Source organism: Equus asinus, chromosome 4 (assembly GCF_041296235.1).
Source record: "Equus asinus isolate D_3611 breed Donkey chromosome 4, EquAss-T2T_v2, whole genome shotgun sequence".
Classification (NCBI taxonomy): domain Eukaryota; kingdom Metazoa; phylum Chordata; class Mammalia; order Perissodactyla; family Equidae; genus Equus; species Equus asinus.
The window spans coordinates 50,627,023-50,647,179 of record NC_091793.1 but is presented as its reverse complement, the minus strand read 5'-3'; the positions used below and the strand labels follow the sequence as shown (position 1 = coordinate 50,647,179).

The window sequence follows — 20,157 nt, the reverse complement described above, 5'->3', positions numbered from 1 at the left end:
TCTCTTTACCAGTAGGAAGAGAGAATTTTGCCAATAGATCAGTAGAAAAAATGAGAGTACACTCACGGTTAAACATGTTCTGGTGACGGCCATCTTTCTCTACACAGGCAATCTTCTTCAAGTGTCAGATACTGTTGCAGTTTCCTTTTTTGAGCTGCCATGAATATATTGATCCATATTTATATATTGCCAGCTGTGTTAATGATCTTTGCAAGTAAGTGACATGATTAGGATTTGCAATAAAATTTTCTTTATCCACAAGGAAGAGTAAAAACCACTCCTGTAGCTTAGCCATCTCAGCAGTTCACAAAATATAATGGAAAGTGTAAAACAAACTGTGCTAACAGCTATAAGAAGCTTACTGGATAACAGGCACAGTCTAAGTGTTGTATATAAGCAGCATGAACCGAATATAGCAGTTCTTAAAAATTTTTTGTGCCGCTTATCCCTTTTGGGAGGCTAGAGATGTCTATAGACTCTTTTTCAAAATGATGTTTTTAAATGCACAAAATAAAATACATGAGGTTACAAAGGAAGTATTATATTGAAGTAGAGTTATCCAAGTAGTAAAAGAAGTGAATTTCTGATATATGTGTTTTTATATGAACTTCAGGTCTAATGACTACTGTAGTTTTTCATAGCAATGAGTGTAAACAATATTTTGAGATATCTGCAGCAATTATAATGAGAAATGAAAACAAGGCAAAATGAGATGTATTGATGACAAAGTCACAGATACTGCTAAGAACATTGTGATGTGTTACTGTATGTACAATGGAAGGAAATGCTAAATTTCAGTTGGAGATTAGTGAAAATAAACGTGTAGTATTTATCTCCTCCAATGTGACAGACTCCTGCGTTCTTTCCCAGGTTGAGAACACCTAGACTAGGTGATTGTTTAGGGAGCAAATTCAGTGAAACTCATCGTAATATGTTCATCATTGCAGAACTTCCTATAAATTTCCCTTTATTGAAGTGAAGACCTTTCTATTTTTTTTCAAAAATTTACCAAATGTGTGATTAGCCGTCTTTAACATTAAAGAATTTCTCAAGAAGTTTTCACTAATCTGAATTTTTTAAGAATCCCCAGAAGTTTAAATGACACATGGAACTTTGTTGTAAAAAACTAGACTAATTTTTGGTTGAGTAAACCACTTAAGTGGCATCTTGGATAGCTCGTTTAGAGGTTTAAGGTTATCAAATTTGAGAGCAAAGAGGAAAGGTTGAGGTAGTATGAAATTGCCTTATTTGTAACTACTTTTTTGATTAAATGGAGATTATTAGAAAAATAATGAAGACAATGATATTTTCCAGATGTTAAAATAAGCTTATTTGGGATTCTTGTTAATTTTGAGTAGAATGCAATTATATTTGTTTATATCTATAGTCTCTAAACTTTAGGGACTGATGAACGAATGCAGGAGTTATGAAAGAGCTACTCGTCTGCCTAGAATGTTGTATACTGGCCTTGCTCTATATTTTGCAACACTCTGTTCCCTATTTGGTTTTATTTTTTATTTATGAGCTATATTGTTATATCTCTGTTCTTTCACTCAGTCTCTTTTTTGAGGATCCCTGTAAGGAATCTGTATTCAGCACGTATAAGGAATTGAAAATTGTCCTTTTATTCCCTGATGACTCATTCTTAGACCATTTTCCAATAGTATTTTCACTTTCTTTCTCATCATCATCTTTAGCACCTGCTTCTCAAGCAAGCTGATATGATGTACCATTTAGCAGATCCAGGAAAGTCATTCTCCATTTATTGGTTAGCATATTATTTGGCTGCTTCAGTTGCCAAAGTATCAATGGCTTAAATTAAATTGAATGCTTATTTTTATCTCATACAAAGTCCAAGTTGGTAAGAGGTCCTGGGTTCGTACCTGTACCGTGTGTCGGCTCCATGAGTTTTCCAATGACCTAGTGATACTATTGCTATGTCATCCCCTAGAACCTAAGATATTCTCAATTTCATGGATAAGATTGGCTCACCATTACCTTGTCCATATTTCAGCCCTTAGGAAGGAGAAAAGGAAATACAGGGCTGTCAGCTTTTTTGAGGAAGTTGCCTGGAAGTTTCATGCATACTCCCATTTTTAACCCTCTGGCCAGAACACAAAAACGTGGCCACACCTCCACGCCAGGACAGCTGGGAGATGTCGTCTTTGGCTGGGCAGCCATACGCCCAGCAACAACTTGGGAGTTCTAATACTGATGAGAAGAAGAGGGAACTGGGGAGGAAACAGTCTCTGCCACACTCACTTCATCTGAAATATCATCATTCAGAAATTAACATTGTTGTCTTTAGAGATTTTGATGTCTTTAGGCTTTGGATTTTGAAACCTAATTGCTTTCTCCAGAGCAAATAAAAATAGCAAGATAGAGAAATACCTTTTACAGTGGAAATCTGCTGATACCTTCATAGGTACGTTTGAGGTGGAGAGACAGGTTTGGGGCAGAGCAGGGCATTATCAACCAAGTAAGTGGGCATCGATAAAATGGAAACGAGAATCCTCCAGCCTTGGTCTTTCACTGCTCTCAGTATTTCACCCAGGACTGGACCTACATTTTTTCTCCTCTAAAAGAGGATTCTTTGTTGCCAGATTGTTGTGAGTTTTCATGTGATGACATATGTCACGTGCCCAGCACAGTTCCTAGGGTAACAGAGAAACTTAATAAATGGTAGCAATTTTAATAACAGTTGCATTGGGTGGGGAAAACAATATTCAGTTACTTTGTTAACTTTCAAAGCCTTCATTAATTGTAGGAAACAAGGTACATATTTTAAGATAAATCATAAACTTAATGTTTTTCCGGGAATTTAACAATTTTAGCTTACCCTGTTTTTCAGAGACTTTTCTTGTTTGGAGGTTTAGAATATTTTCCAAGCTTCTGAAGTTTACATGCTCAGTCTTTTATTCCTTCTAAAGCTCAGTTAATTGGACTATATAAGCTGCAAGACTCCAATTACAGTAGCACAGGATAAGTGCAATTTGAGACAGGCGACTCTTACAATAAAGATATGAAAATGCTAAGATTCACAAAATACAACATTCTTAAGGTAATTATCTTGTAAGATATTTAACTATTCAATTTTGAATTTGAGTTGGGTTGAAAGAACAAGCCCACTACCTTATTATAAGCCCTGCTTATTTTTTAGGTGTCTTGTTAATCTGCCTTGGGAATTGGCAGACCTCTTCTGTTTGGGGGAGCTCCTAGGGTGATCCTAAGAAAACGATTAGAGATTATGTGCTCTTGGCAATATTATAAAAGTAACCAGCTTTAGTAATTTAAATTAGAAAGAATTAAAAATCTGCCTTTAAATCTTAACTTAAATGCTATCTATTCAGTCTTTCAAATGCTGCAGATTATTAGCGTTGGTGTTAATTACCGTATGTAGGCTATCAAGAGCACGATGTCTTGGAAATAATTTTCATATCTGATACTTTTGTTGTGATAGAATTTTATCTGTTATAATAGGATTTATTAAATTCCAAAAGGTCTGGGATGCTTTGTGTGGGAGCAAAAAAATACATACAAGGATTCTGAGAAGAATGTCATAATTAAAATAGAAATCTTTTTCAGTATAGGTAGTCCCCTGGCTCAAAAGAAAAGTGGCCAAACTATTGGAAGACTTTGGTGAAGACAATTTACCCAGGCCCTTTTAGTTGGATCCTGTGTCTACGTGTTCTCTGTATTATTGTACATAATAAATAATATTATGTATGTGCTGACATCAATTAATATTGGAGTATTCACCATGTACTCAGCATTTCTTGGGATCAGGAACTCAAAGGCACGGTTTCTGTCAATATTTCCTGTATGATTCTGGCTCTGTCCTTCCACTTTCCAGAACTGATGATGATGATACCTATTGTCGAGCGGCCACTGAGTATGCTAGAGCCTGTTCCCATGCTGGCTATCCTATTCAGGACTGGAGAGATGACTTTCCCGCATGCAGTATGTTTTCTTATTTTCCAAACCCTTTTTGTGGACTTTTGCTATTTTAGGCTTACCCTAGTACTCAAACTTAACCTAGTACTCAAAACTCATGAATTGTAAAGATTTGTTATTGATGCAATAACATTGGTAAGCTTGCATACTTTTTGAAACACTGATGTTTTTGAAAGAGAGGTGAATAATGTTGACTTACAGCTCCTCTGTTTGCCTGTTTCAGCTGATAAATGTGATGACAGCTTTGTCCATCGGGACTGTATCAGTTGCTGTCCACCGACCTGCACGTTTGAGAAACAATGTCTTGGGAGCAATCTCCACTGTCTTGATGGATGTTACTGCCCAGATGGTAAGTGCTTCATGAAAGAAACTATGTCTGCATTCATGGAAGCTAGTACCCAGTGATCTGAGAATCACATAATAACGTCTTCTTTCAGGACATTAAGGCTGTTGCAATTTTCTACCCTTGCAGAATTTGGTCCTTGAAGTGACTGGGAGAAATGACTGCTTTTCTTTAATACGAGGCTTATTACTTTGTAAATTTCCTGGGGAATGTTGAATCTGGAGTCCTGAAGTTACCCATGGCAAATCTTTTACTCTCTTGAATATTTAAAGATATTTAATGATTTATATATTTTAATTTTTGAAAGAAGAAAACAAGTTCAGAAAAATAAAAGCCTGCACATTTGGCAAGACAAAATTTTAGTCCTGATATAGTTTTTTTTTGAGGAAGATTAGCCCTGAGCTAACATCTGCTGCCAATCCTCCTCTTTTTGCTGAAGAAGACTGACCCTGAGCTAACATCCGTGCCCGTCTTCTTCTACTTTATATGTGGGACGCCTGCCACAGCATGGCTTGACAAGCAGTGCATAGGACCGCACCCGGGATCTGAACTGGCAAACCCCAGGCCGCTGAAGCAGAACGTGCAAACTTAACTGCTGCGCCACCAGGCTGACCCCCTGATATAGTTTTAATATTTGAAATTAGAAGTAACATAGCAAGTGATGGAGATGGGATTTAAATTTAGGAATGACTCTGCAATACTGATAGACATTTATAAGAACAAGAGGATTTACTCAAATGGTTTTATTTTTACAGATTAGAAAACTAGAATCCCAGAGATGTTAAGTGATTTTCCACTGTTATACACTTAATGTGAGTAGGGACTACTTGGAACAAGACTTGTTGACCTCAGTCCATTGTTCTGTCAGTGCTACTCAAAGTATGATCTGTGGACCAGTGCCAGGCCTGAACTGTTTGCTACCAGTCAATGAGGAGATAAGGAGTTTGCACTAGAATATAAATCCATGCACCAGAATATAAATCAATGCTTCCTTCACCTAGAAAGTCTTACTCTGAAAAAAGAAGGTTCGCTGAATGAAACAGTGTGCTTAGTGATGCGGTTGATTTACATTCTGGCTCAACCACCTGTACTCATTAGAGAGAAGTAACAAATGCAGGTCCACGGTACCAGTCCTTTGAGGGGCACTGCCTGGCTCTTCATTATCTGTATGATGATAGTGCAAATCTCTCATTTTGAGATAAACAATTAAATCAAGAATATACTCTCTCCCTCCTTTCCTCCCTTCTTCCCTCAAAAGCAAGGAGGCACGAGTTGCCCTTCTTCTGTATGAACTTTGAGTTCTTGATGGCAACTCATGGGATGATAAAGTTGAAAATCACTCAAACAGAGGTAGCTGCTGATTGAGACCAAACCAGGCTATCGGTAACTTCCTTGAAAGTAGTTTGTGTTTCAGTACCTAGTGTGAGCAAATATTCAATAAAAGTTGGTTGAATTATTGTATTCAAAGAGTATAATCTTTATTATTTCTTTTGAGAATTTGATGTATATTTTTCCTTAATAGGCCTCATAATGGACAATGGGACTTGCATCTCCTTGGAAAATTGCCCGTGCAGTTTTCATGGATTAGCTTATTCAGTTGGTTCAAAAATTGAACAAGAATGTACTGAATGGTATGTGATCAATGTACCGCCAATTATTCCTGAGTGCTTGGCTAGTTGACAACTTTACCATGACATATATTTAAAGGAATATACTTATTGTTGATTTTCTTCCAAAAATTCCAAGACACAGTTTGCATTTTATTTAAAGTCTATATGGGAGATGGGGGGCATCTATGTGTTTTTTATGACATAATTCTTCTCGCTTTCCTTGGTAATTCCATAAAATCTTATATCAGTGTTCTGGGTCCATTGCATTTTCTTGTTATTCATAACCATTAATTTGCACATAATTTTACCCCTAGACCTTGATGGTGCTCCTGACCTTCTCTACCGAATACTTTAAAAAGTGGCTCTCCATATCACCAATTTTTGGCCACCATTAGAGACATTTAGAATTTCCTAGTAAGTTAGCTAACTAAGACTATTAGAGGCAAATATTAAATGCCTCCAGGGCAGTCTGGAAAGAAGAAGAGGTCTAAATGTTATCAGGCTCCTTTCCCTTTGGAGTCTGTGTACATAACTGAAATGCAGTTGGGTAACTAAGCCTCTTCTTAGATACTGATTTGAGTTCCTGCCTTTCAAAGACTGCTTCTGTCCTCCAAAACTCATGTCTTTTTGATGATAGAAGGCAGAATTTATTTTACACAAGAGGATATCTTTACTATTTCTTTAATGTCTGATGATCCTCAAAAACAATTTTCTGAATTTTTAGTAGATGAGTTAATTTATTAATCTTAACTCTTTATGTATATCTCTCTAATAATGTAGGTAAATACTATTTTTGTGTGTGAGCTTTTTAGTTTAAGCGAGAGAAGTTTAGCGAGAGAAGGACAAAACCAGAAGTTCTCTGTTTGCTTAGCATTTTTGCTCTTGACTATTCTGGACTCTTTTTGTATCATCTTTATGACTTTTATGTATGACACACAACAAATAATAATTTAGGTGCTGGCCAACCCAAATTTATCAGTTAATTGAAACTTTGTAGAGATGTTTTGCAAGTCAGATTATTCTGAATCTATAAACATGATATATTTTGGTACATTAATCAACAAATTGATGCAATATTAATACAGTTTCTCTGTAGTAGTCTATTAATATTTTTATAATTTCATTTAGTGTCTGTGTTGGTGGAGTTTGGAACTGCACTGAGCATGACTGTCCAGGTAATCTTTTACAATTTTTTTAAAGAAAATGTTTCAATTTTCTTTAAATCAGGAAGAAAGACAGCACTGATTTTTATGAGGTCATCTCATATGTGAGAGGCAATGGTCTATAAATCCAAGTATTCAGAGGATAAATGGAAAATTGAATAAATGATAGCTTTGAGCAGGGAACTTTGGTAAAAATTTATTAAATAAAATAAATATTGCAAAACAAAATTATACGGAAGAGCTATCATTTAATCAATTTTAAATTAAATTATAAAACTTAATGTTTGTCAAACTAGTCAAATTTAGTAAATTTTAAGTGCTTTAGCTATTCTTTTTGATGCATGAATATTTTCCCTAAGTTGACTTCCTGCTTTTTAAAAATAAACATAACTTCTTTCTCTTTTTTGTAGTTCAATGCTCTGTTGTGGGTGATTCTCATTTTACAACTTTTGATGGTCGACATTATTCTTTCATCGGAATGTGCCAGTACATCCTTGTGAAAGGAACTGGAAAAGATAAATTCACAATCACTTTACAGAAAGCTCACTGTGAGCAGGTAAGAACATCTCAAAGTGACCAAAGGAATGTTCTTTTTTTCCTTTTTCACTCAAACTTCATATCTAGTTTAAGAATGGTAACATGAATGGGTATAGTCGTTTTCCTCAAAACTGAGACACCATTGATTGTTAAGATGCATTATTATTCTACATATTACAAAGAAAGGAAAAATGTTGATAATCTATGTTATACCATTAATTATATAATGTATCCTAATTTCAGAGATATTAAAATATGAAAACAAGTATGACAAATACTATATATATAATTGCATTTTTCTCTTAAAAAATGGTATTTGTATGCATAGTTTTTGTAACATTTCATGCAAGATTGCACAATGGGCCTAAATTTTTGGTTACTTCAAAAACCAATATTCTAATGAGATGATTTTTGAAAGAATTGAACAGGTTTCATATCATTCTAAATAGATATGATGAATCCCTTAGCATACTGGAATATTTATTTTGGATCTTTTCTTGAAATAAACATATCATTAATTTGTAAATAAAGAAACCCAGATCTTTCATTCATCTCTCTAAATCAGGTAGTCAAAATTTTGCCACATCTTTAATTTTCTAGATGTATCCCAAGATAAAATGTTTATTTCTGACAAAATGCTGAGCTACTTTGTGTTTTTTTCAGTTTGACTGTTTTCCTTTGCAGTAAGTCAGAGTCTGAATTAGCTTTATACATAGAATCCTAATTCTGTTTGTTATTTTCTATATTGGACTTTTTTATGTCTAATATATCCCAAATGAATTTGGAGAGGTATTTTAACATGTGCTATGGAAAACATAATTATTGGCACTTTATTGAAAAGAATTTTATTTAATTATCTATGTAAAGTGTATGCATGTATATGGTATATTTAATATAGTATATAAAAATATATTTTATTAGCAATAGGACTACATAAGATTGATAATAAGATGTAGTAACTACTTTATTTTATTACTTATACTCAAACCTTCTATATACCAGAAATTCTTATTTACCATTCTCTTTCTCTTTTCTCTCCCTCTCTTTCTCTCATTCCCTCTCCCGTTGTCCCTGTCTGATTCTATGTCTCTTCCTCTCTCATTCCTTTAATTGATAATTTGACTTTTATGCAGAACCTTGGCTTGGTCTGCCTTCAGTCTATAACTCTAATTCTGGAGGATGACTTTAACAAACAAGTGACCCTTAGTAGGGGAGGACAAATCCTCACCAGTCCTAACCAAGGCTTCAATCTGAACGGTAAGAAGAAATGCTAATGGTGTACTTCTCTTTCATTAAAAACAACAACAACCCAAATGGAGTCTTCTTCATTGAAGACCAGCCTAGCATTTATTGAGTACCTACATGTCTCCAGTCCTCAGCTAGACATAGTGGAGACTACTGTGTTTATGGGACCAAGTGTTTATCTCAAGAGACCCAGAGTTTGGAAGGGGAGAAATACAAGTAAATAGCCACTTGCATAAAATATGATAAACTCAGATATGCATAGGGACTTTGGGGCTCACCTAACACTGGGGAAGGTATGCAGGTATGGTCAGAAAAGTTTTCTGAAGGAAGAGATGTCTAATTGAGCATTGAAAGCTGAGCAATTTCCAGGATGAAGGAGATGGGGAAAACATTCTGTGCGTAGCAAGGAGGCGTAGAACCGTGTAGTATGTTTAGGGGGAACAATGCCTGGTTTGGCATTGCTACAGCCTGAAGACGGTAAGTGGAGAACGTGCAGAGATGGGAAGAGGTAAATAGGTGGGGGTGAGATTGGGGAAGCCCTTATATACAGGGCATCGTACATTGTGGTTTTCCTGGGATGGGGCCTGTTCCTCCTGTGTTCCAGCATGGTTATGAATAGCACTCTCTTTCACTCTCAGAAATGTCCCGGTTTGCATTACAAATTACATGGTTATCCTACTCAGTGTCTTGCTAAGGAAGTTGAACTTGATATGAAATTGAATATGAAATTATCATTATTTAACCATTTTCATGTACAAAGATGACAATCTCATATGGTTCAACCAAATAAACGAATTTTAATGAGATGACTGTCAAAGAGTCATTTTTTTTTTTGGTAGACTACTAAGACAACAGTGTAGAAGTAGCTTTGAAAGGTGCTAGACAGGAGACATGAAGAACAGTGTAAGAAGTGAGGAGCAACTGATCCAGGGCAGTGACAGGGAGGTGGGAAGAAGATAGACTGAAAATTATTCAGAAAAGAAAGTGGTCTGAACTTGGTGATAGATTGGATTGAGGTTGGTTGGGGCAGGGCAATGAGGGGGATGAAGTGATCAAAGAAGGATTCTGAGATTTCTGGTTTTAGTGGCCTGATTGATGGCAGAAATTGTGCCAGAGATAGAGGAACATGAAGAGCAACTCTTCTGGTGGCAAAAGTCGTTTGTTCAGTTTTGAACCCAAGTTTCTTGTCTTTAAAGATGTCTCATAAAATGGTGCTTCTGAAGTACTGTGCTCCTCCTCTTTGCTGACAAGCTCAGGGGAATGGGGAATTTTTAAAGAAAGTGCTACTTCCTTATTGACTGATGACGAGTTCGGGGAAAAATTTACACAAACACACACACACACACACACACACACACACACTTCAAGCAAAAGAGATCAGATAATAACATATTGACCTGCTAAACTATTAAAAAGATCTGCTGAAGACCCAGAAAGGTGGAACAGAAGGGAAATGGGGAGAAGAAAGCAGGCATAGGTGGCAACCAATGGCCCTGGAGTACCAGGCCGGGAACTGGGAGGCTGCCTCCCCTGCCCAGTCTCTTGGAAGAAGTCTTTGTTACACCCCAGCATTTCAGAACACTGCCTACGAGTCTTAAAATTGATTTATGTGTGTTCTTTTCCTGCAGGCATTGTTGAAATTCAAACTCTGTCATCCTTATTTATTCTTCTAAAAACCACATTTGGTTTAAAGATTCTGTTTGCTATAGATGGGGAAAGAATTTATATTCAGCTCACTAGTACATGGAAAAGAAGAACATTAGGTCTGTGTGGCACTTTTAATGGGAACATAAGGGATGATTTTCTGTAAGTATGATTTCTGTATCACCAACGTAATTTAATGACTACTAATTTAGAGGATATAAATTCTTTCATAAAAAATGTTTGCTTAACTAATAGTAGCTTAGTCATCACTGTTCCAAGAGCTTTAGATGGAACATCATATTTAAATTTTGTAGCAATCCTCTGATCAGTATCTCTGTTTTATAGATAAAGAAACTAACTGAGGCCTCAAAGTGACCAATTGCTCAAAGTCACTTAGCTCAAATACAGTGGAGCTGGGCTTTGAATTTAGGTAGCGTGACTCAGAGCCTGTGGGCCAACCCATAGACTAACCACGTGTTCTTCTCTCCTCTGCCGCTGATTAAACTTAACAGGATTTCATTACCGAAAACTCACTGCCTTTAAAAAATTCCTAGTATCATTTGGCATTAATGACAGTAAATTATACTTTAAATGGTGTTTCACCGGAAGAAAAGCAATACCGTACATTTGTACCCCTTGTGTTGACAAAGCACTCTCTCCTGCATGTGAGAAGATGCTGTGCATAATTTTGCAGAAACGCTTTGAGCACCTGTTACTGTGCTGAGCACTGAGGGGCAATTGAAGAGTATTACATGGTTTTCTTCCTCAAGGAGCTTGTATTGTGGATGAGGAGGGGATAAAAACCTTTAAGAAACAATTAGTACTAAGCAAGGTACTGATCAACAATACATATAAAAATACTGAGGTAATTTCAAAAAGTTAAGTGTTGAGCTGTATGGTGGTGCCTAGAAGCACAGCAGGAATTTTGAGTGGCTCAGTGTGGGCTGGGCAGCCAGCGGATGTTTCATGGAGAAGCAGTTCTCCAAATACCATGCTGTTTCTTTTTGAACTACTGCATGTGCTCCTCTTCCTTCTTGGGGTTATTTCCCCCTCCTAATCTTTCTGTGAACCCTCGTTTATTGTTAAACCCAACTCAGACATTATGTGCTTCAAAAACTGAGTTCATATCCCACCAGATAAAGTTAATTCTAACTCTGTGTTATCTACAAAAATCCATCGTTTAACTCTCTGGTTCCCACTTAACTACAAGGGCTTGGAGAATGAGGATCAGTCCTTGTATTCTTAGGAACAAGCATGGAACCTTATATGCAATAGACAGGCGAATTTGACACAGGTAGAACTTTTAATGGGGCACCAAGAGGAGAATTTGAATAGGCAAGGAGAACTGGCATTTAAAATTAAAAATTTCAAAAGAGAATTTTCTTTATCTTGTCTCCTGTGTGTTGAGTTTGGTTTTAGGTTATTTGGCTTTTTGTCTTATTTATTTGTAGGTCAGAATATTGGTATCTCTATCACGTTTGCAAAACAGAAACTGTGTTAAGTGACTTGGCTACGATGTGCAGAAAAGATGTTAAACCTTCTTTCTCCTCCTTGTTTGTCAAAATGGGTTAGCAGTCAATGTTTAACAGATGGCAGATCTGTCTGCCTCTTTCTGAGGCACCAGTCTCCTCCGTGTATAAACATTCAGGCGTGATAACAGTGCAGGATAATATTTCAGAGTCAGAGATAACTTTCGAACATTGTTTAGCTTTCCAGCCTAAGCAGTTAAAATTCTTCACTTCACAAAGGTTAATGCGAATCGGCAAACAGAGTGGAATGGAAAATATTAATTACTCGAAAATTTATCTTGTATCCCTTGTTATAGTAAGTTAACTATGGTGAGCTGAAAAGTTATTTTATAAAATGAAATGCAATAAATAAATGGACCTATATTTTAGCTCGTAATTTCTTTTGTATTGATTGTTCTAAGTGAACTAAATGAAAGAAGAGAGCCAAGCTCTGTCAGTTCCTCTGGGGAACCCTGACTACACCCATCCCCTTGACGTATTTCCTTGTCTTTTGTAGGGTGGAGAGGGAAGGAGAGGGAAGGAATGTGAAGAGTTAGTGCAGCTCCGGCAATTTCTTTGTCTCGGTGCTCTCATTTGAACACCAAAATGAGATTTTTGGATTAGGTGTTGGTTATAATTCCTTACAGTTCTAGAATGGTCTGATTTTGTGGAATAGGAAAAGGAAGAAGAGGGGAAAGGGTGGGGTCAGGAGCTGGGCATTGTGGAATGGCTTGTACAGTTTCCTTTTTTCCTCCTGCCTCAGTCATTGTGGTGAGAAACCCCATATACTTAATGGTGATGGAGGTAAATGGTAGCCCAAGTAGGTAATTTATTAGGACGCGTAGAGAGCTGAGATAAAGCCTGCTCTACTGTTTGGCCATGGTGTAGCAATTAGCGCAGGGAGGGCTTGCATTAGTCAGGTTTTGTTTGGCCAAAGCTTCCTTCGGGAGACCTAGTCCACCCTGATTCTCTAAGTAGTTTTGACAGTGCCTGGCACAGTGTCCAATAGGGATTGTCACTTACTAAACATTGGCCGATGAGTTAATTAATCTTGATGGCTGCTGGAGGGGGCGTTTTAGTGTTTAGTTCTTGGACATTGTTGTAGTTTATAAGCTTGTCTCGGGAAAGGTCAATGTTTCTCTCTCATTTTGGTTTGCTGAGGGAACTAAAGAAGTGAGCAAACTCGGATGAAGGGTGTCTTTTATACCAGTCTCTCACTTTTCATTTGGTTCGTCTGCCCAGCTTTACGATGGAACCTCAGTATTTCAGGCCTCACAACGGAAACTGAACTATTAAATCAGACATTTGGGACATTTATCTTTACCCTGAAAAGGATCACGTGAGCTGCTCACCTCTGCGTCTCCCCATGTGCCCTAAACCACACACACACTAATGTTTTGGTTGTGTGAGTGATGTTTCATCAAATCAGTGTAAAGTGGATTTGAATGTTGGCTCTGACACTTATCAGCTGTTAGTGCTAATATTTCTCTGAACTTCTTTGCTTTCTCTCTAAAATGAAGATAATGATGTTTTCTTCACAAGGCTGAGACAATTATTAAATAAAACCATGCATGTCCACAATTCGACACATTAGAAAGTCTTCATTAACAGGAAGTGAATACCATATACATATTTCTAAAATAGACTATTTCAAGCTCTGATTCTTTGTAAAATTAAAAAAGTAATATTGTCTCTTTTCAACATTGAAGACTATGAGCGAATGAAATGAATGGGAAACACTAAGATGAATATTACCTTTGCTTTCCAGTTCTCCATCAGGCATGATAGAAGGTACCCCACAACTTCATGCAAACGCATGGAGAGTTTCCTCCACCTGTTTTGCGCCTCTTCATGTTCCTGTTGTGGACCCCTGTAACATTAATCAACAGAACAGTAAGTCTCTTTCTGCATGTAAACTTAGGGGAAAGTTCTGTGTATTACTGTAATCCTATAAAATTAGAGAGTGATTTTAAATTCTGATTTTCTTCATTATGATAAAATCACTTCCATTCCTTTTGTATTTTTCTTTACTATTATGCCTTTTCATAAGTTTCTTTATGTAATCTAGGTTACTTTTAAAAAGAAGTCCAGAAAATAACTATTTATCACTTTACATTCATAAATTTACTTATTTTAGGGGTTTAAACATCCCTGAATTCTTCCAAAAGATGGACTAGCATTTTGAAGATTTCAGATTTTTCAAATGCTAAAGGAAAATCTCTAGAAATACTCTAATAATGCTGCTATAGTCCGGGGATGTTTGACTTCAGTTCCATAGCATAACAGCTCACGTGGATTCTCCTGTTTGTTACTGTCATATTATGAGTTCCTTCTAACAGAACATACCTTCATGAGGAGGAAGCCAGTGATCCAAGGAAGTTTAGTGCCATCAAGTGTGCAACAATCTGAGATGGTCATGCTCCAGAGTTCCAACTTGCAATGACACTGCAACTCACGTGCCAAGATTTTTGGCTGTGTTTTTGTTTTTACTAAAGCCAGAGCAAACCATGTGAAAGGCTATTTCACTGCTCAAAGATGACATATTATTATTATTTTTTTAAATCTCTGTGAAAATAATTAATGTGTGTGCTTAAGTAGATACTTTTATAATTTTAGTTTATTCTTTTAATTATTTTGCCTAGTTTACTGTTTCTATGTAGTTATTTTTTATACATTATTAATATTGATTGAGTACTCCTGAGAAGCCGGTACAATTTCTGGATTTTGTAGTGGTTTTTTGGGGAGGATTCTGTTGATTCTCACATGGTCCTTATTATTGATTTATAGCTTTGGTGTCCTGGAAAGAACACAAGATAATCTTGCTTTTAGTGTGCCTTTTTACCTAAGCCAACTTCTAAAGTTGAGGAAGATTGCTAGCCTCTTTGGTCATTTTTCCTATCTATAACAAGGGGACTAGACTAAAGTCTTTTGGTTTCTATGATTCTATAATGTGTTTATTCTCACTCCCATTTAATGATACTTTTCCCCCTATTCTGTCCTCAACTTTCTACTAATAGATCTACTCATTCTCTTTCTATTAGCCTTGCTCAGTTGGTTTCAAACTTTCTTGGTTACCTCCTTGATATTGCAGCAACTTTATTTTTTTAATAACATGTAGAAGTTGGAGTACAGTCTAATTGATCGATTTATTTTCCTTCTGGTCTTTTCTTTAACGATCTCCTTTATAATATGCTATTTTGTTATACTTTTTTTTTAATCACTTTTAGCCTCATATCTCATGTCTTCTATGACATATGTTTCACATATTACCCTTCTTCACCTTTGCCACGAACTATTTTTTAAAAAAATTCAAATAGGCAAATTCAGAAAGATCCCCCCAAAAAGGAAAATAAATAGGTAAAAGTCAATAACTCTGATGTGGATTCTGAAGGATATTTTTCCACAAGGATTTTCTTGAGACCCCCATTTTACTTCATGTCAGTAGTAATATATATATATATTTTTTGAGGAAGACTAGCCCTGAGCTACCATCTGCTGCCAATCCTCCTCTTTTTGCTGAGGAACACTGGCTCTGAGCTAATATCTGTGCCCATCTTCCTCCACTTTTATGTGGGATGCCTACCACAGCATGGCTTGTTACGCAGTGCCATGTCCGCACCCGGGATCCGAACCGGCAAACCCCAGGCTGCGGAAGCGGAACATGCACACTTAACCACTGTGCCACCAGGCCGGCCCTAGTAGTGATATTTTTTGATTTATAAATCCTTCGGGCTCAGAGTAAAACCCCTCTGATGTATTGCTTTGCTCAGGAGCTCCTGCGGATTAGGAGTACCCATGCCAACAGTATGCTGTTATAGTCTAAGTCATTCATTTTATATACACATGCATAACAATGCAAAAATACAATACTCAGATAATTACCATCTGTTTCCTTACCAGTAATAAATATATGTAAAATACTCAACAAAATAAGTTCAGTATAACTTCTTAGTAGTGAAGTAATTTTGATCTCTGCCAGTTCATCCAGTCTCTCAAAGACAATGACAACTCAAAGACTGATAAATTTTATCTGTGAGGGAATCATTGCAGCCCACGTCCACTACATCAAGGAGTCACAGGGCTAGCCTTTTTCAAAAGGCGGCATCTAAGTTGTTCTGAAAATCTTGGTTACTCCCACAAAGAATTGTATCTGATCAGTCATTCTCAAGGGAAAAGTCAACAAATTTCAAGAAGTGATTATACTTCTACCACCAAAATTGCTTGGTAGTTATATCTTATGGCCTTTAGAATATGTTCCAGTCTCTAATTTCTATTCATTATTCATTTTTTTGTGCATTCATAGATTCATTTATCAAACATTTTTGAGCTCCTAACATTTGCCAGACATTGTGCATTGTGCATTATGCCTTGTGCAGACACTGTGTTCAATGACTTTACGTGGCATCTGCCACAGTACCATTCACCTCAGAGACTCCGTTGGAATGAGGTGATTCCCAATCCTTCCTGGATAATTGTGTATTCCAGGGAGTTGCCATAACATCCACAATCTGGCCCCACTTTTATCGTGAGTGGGTGTCTGGAGATGTCTCCCAATACTCACTAATTCTTTACAGCAGAATTGAGATGATTTCCTAAGATGATCCTCAGGCAATGGAGCGATTGAGGCCACTTCTATCAACCCTCACATTACTCAGGTTATTCAGGTATAACACAATACCTTTTTTTTTTTTTTTTGCTAAAAAACTATTGAACATGGATTAAGTGCTGTCACCAATGTTACCCAAAGTAAAAACAAACCACCAAAATCAGGATAAGCTGGAAACATTGGCTTTTATTGAAACTAATATACTATACAGAGTATTTCTAGGAAAGCACAATGCTTGGATGGTTCTGGAATTTGATACTTAGAGGTAAGCTCTAGACTAGTAAATGAGGTGCTAATGGGGCTCTTTGTCTGTTAGTTGGATACGCAGCACACTGTGATGTTATCCACCGAGAGCTCTTTGCTCCTTGCCACGTGTACATCAGCCCTGGACTGTACCATCAGCTGTGCCGCCATGATGCATGCAAGTGTGGGAGCACCTGCCTGTGCAATGCTCTTGCCCACTATGCCCATCTCTGTGGCCAGCGTGGTGTTCCCATCGACTTCAGAGCTCAGGTTTCATTCTGTGGTGAGTATGATGGCGATGGCACAGATAAAGACGATTAGATAACGCTTTAGAGAATTTTGTGTTCGTAGTTACTGTTTTTATTTTTTTTAATGAAAGGTCAATATGGCTTAAGTTATTTGAAGTATTATCATGTGCAAACATGAAAAACAAATGAAATGCTTCCTTTCCTAAATTTGGAGCTTTGATGGATAAGACCAAAAACTTTTGACTATTTTTATTATAACCAAAATTAAAGTGTAACTGTATGGTTTGAAATATGCAATAGAGAAAATCTGAAAAAATTCTTATGATAGAAATGTCATATCTAAGTATTGGAAAGTGTGGAAAAGCATTATGTGATATAGTGACACAGTTGATTTAAAGTTAAATGGGCAAGTTATGCTACAGGAAATTATTATCTCAAGTTCTTGGGGCTGGAATCCTCACGGTTATGGTGTCTCTTCTTCTCATTCATAGTAGATTGTTTCCTTTTCTTTTGTGTCCTATAATATTTTTATAACCTAATTTTTAACAAGGCTTCCCCCACGTTAGAATCTTTTGTGACCTGAGTTTCACGAGCGTTACTCTCTCCACCTGCCCACCCCCTCAGTGGTTTCAGAAACCTTTCTCCTATCACTCCAGGAGTATCACTGGCCAGTACTGATGTTAACTTCTCAGCTTGGGCTTTCGAAGACAAAAATAATGTAACTATAAAAGTAATGTAAATTCATACACCAAACTTGTATGGGATGTAGCTCTGGGATTTGATTTCTCAGAGGACTCCTTATTTCATCACAGACCCACAGAGTTAGAGAAGCTTTCCTGGCGTCTTCTTGTACGTGAGCAGATTTCTTCTAGTCCAGGAGTTGGCAAGCTACACCCTTGAACTTCCTGTGTTTTTGTAAATAAAGTTTGTTGCCCGTATGTTTGTGTACTGCCTATGGCTGCTTTTGAGCCACAAAGGCAGAGTTGAGCAGTTGTGACAAAGACTGTACGGCCTGCAAAACTGAAACTATACACTATTTGGCCCTTGACATAAAAAGTTTGCTGATCTCTGCTGTAGTCCATCTTTCCAACTGAGGATGGAGCTTTTCTGAGGGTCCAAGTTAAGGATCTCTCAATCCTCTGCATTGTAAAGGACCAACTTTTATTTTCCATTCCCACACCAGTTAAATGTAAGGTCCAGGGTTACTGGGATGCATCCTCTCTTCCTCTAATCAAAATTCTGGATTTTGTTTTCCTCTTCACATCTGGCATCTGGGGAGGTTGCATTCCCCCATTTTTTTCCTCACACGGTCAATTATACATTTAACATAATTTCAATAATGTTTTATCCAGCATTTTCCAGGTGTTCGTACAAGTGTATTTTTAGATTATTTTAGTTTGCCTACTGTAATCAGTTCAGTTTGGTCTAAAGAGAAATGGAAGGACTTAGAAAAAACTATTACCATCATTAAGAATGCACGAAACAAGAACTATGAGTATAGATCAATAAAGTCAAGTTTTGTCTGATTTACAGAAGACTAAAAGTTTACTTAGGTTTACGTAATGTCATAAAGAAGGTGATGTCAATATACCAGTAAATAGATTTAAAATGCGAGAACAGGAAGTTTATTTAGACATAAAATATCTTAAATATTAAAAAAATGATGGTACAGGCTGTTAAAGAACGTTATGGAATGTCCACAGAAATGTTTCAGAATAGAAATTTTATTCTTCTGTTATACTTCTATTGAGGCAAATAATTACTTTATCTGTTTCTGTTAGAGGATTCTGTAATGTTCTAGGTTTATTGATGTAAGATATCTTTTTTTCGTGATTTATGTTTATCATAGACCTATTTTTGTTGTTAGTGCTGTGGAGTCCCTTCCAACTCCTAGGGACCCTATGTTCAGCACATGGAACCCTGCCGGGTCTTTTTGCGCCATCTTCTCCACTTCCTGAGCTCTATCAGATGATGCTCAGCTGCTATTCACCGGGTTTTCATGGCCTTTTCTAGAACTGGGTGGCCAGGTCCTTCTCCTAGGCTGTCTTAGTCTGGAGGCTCCCCTGAAGCCTGTCCACCATGCGTGACCCTGCTGGTGTTTCAAATCTCTGTGACAGAGCCTTCAGCATCACAGCAACACGCAGGCTCCCAGTGTGACACTGACAGACTGGTGGTGCTGTTCCCTGATCGGGACATGAACCCAGGCTGTGGTGGTGAGGGTGTGAATCTTAGCCACTAGACCACCAGCGCTGGCTATCGTAGGCCTATAACCCAGCATAAAATGCTTCTGTACCCTGTGGAAATCTTTCTGAGTGGATGCTCCTTCGTCCTCAGGGGTGGTGTGCCAGAAGGGCATGCTGTACCATCACTGCGCCTCCTTTTGTCGCCGCGCCTGCACTTCTCTCTCCTCCCCGGAGCAGTGCAGCGACGACTGTGCCGAGGGTTGCAACTGTCCTGAAGGCAGGTACTACGAAGACACACTCAGCTTCTGCGTGCCCATGTAAGTCACAGAAGTGGGTTGGCAGAATCCAGCTTTTATCTCTTTTTCTCTTACAGGTTAGATGGGCTTCACCCTTGTTTTCTTTCTTTCTTTTCTTTTATTGTTTTTTTTTGATCTTATTGACTCAGCACCACTTTTTGGAAAAATAAATTTTCTCCACTATTGGATGGTCACTTTTTCCATAGAATAAGTGTGCATATATGCAAAGATCCGCTTATGAGTTGTTTCTTCAATATTTTTTAGTGTCTTTACCTTGATTTATTCAGTTTTACCCTGTAGGTGTTTACAAATAGCTACGGAAAGAGCTAAGGAAGCTGATGGTTAATCCTGAAGTTATTTCTAATAACAAGGTTTATGTTTCACCATTATGTGGCAGATTTTAATGGCAGGATTGTAACGTCTGTCGGCACTCAGAAGTCTGTCAAATCTCATATGAGATAAAGACTTTTGTCTTATACATAGGGCTAAATAATTTATCAGTTATGTTCCTGTGAAGTGAGTTCAGGGACCTTTTTATTTTTCTGTTTTTTTCTCTCTTTCTTTTCTTGGTGAGGAA

The 20,157-nt window shown here is 37.2% G+C and overlaps 1 protein-coding gene across 1 annotated transcript in view; it reads left to right on the top strand.

Moving 5' to 3' along the window:
* Nucleotides 1-20,157, top strand: part of OTOGL (otogelin like) — a 205,822-nt gene that overhangs the window by 92,134 nt on the left and 93,531 nt on the right. Inside the window, exons 13-23 of the mRNA XM_070507248.1 lie at nucleotides 108-214; nucleotides 3,854-3,960; nucleotides 4,178-4,303; nucleotides 5,820-5,928; nucleotides 7,036-7,082; nucleotides 7,481-7,626; nucleotides 8,741-8,864; nucleotides 10,481-10,658; nucleotides 13,773-13,897; nucleotides 16,927-17,136; nucleotides 19,436-19,601. Of these exons, the coding sequence (XP_070363349.1) occupies nucleotides 108-214; nucleotides 3,854-3,960; nucleotides 4,178-4,303; nucleotides 5,820-5,928; nucleotides 7,036-7,082; nucleotides 7,481-7,626; nucleotides 8,741-8,864; nucleotides 10,481-10,658; nucleotides 13,773-13,897; nucleotides 16,927-17,136; nucleotides 19,436-19,601 (1,445 nt within the window). The remainder of the gene's footprint in view (nucleotides 1-107; nucleotides 215-3,853; nucleotides 3,961-4,177; nucleotides 4,304-5,819; nucleotides 5,929-7,035; nucleotides 7,083-7,480; nucleotides 7,627-8,740; nucleotides 8,865-10,480; nucleotides 10,659-13,772; nucleotides 13,898-16,926; nucleotides 17,137-19,435; nucleotides 19,602-20,157) is intronic.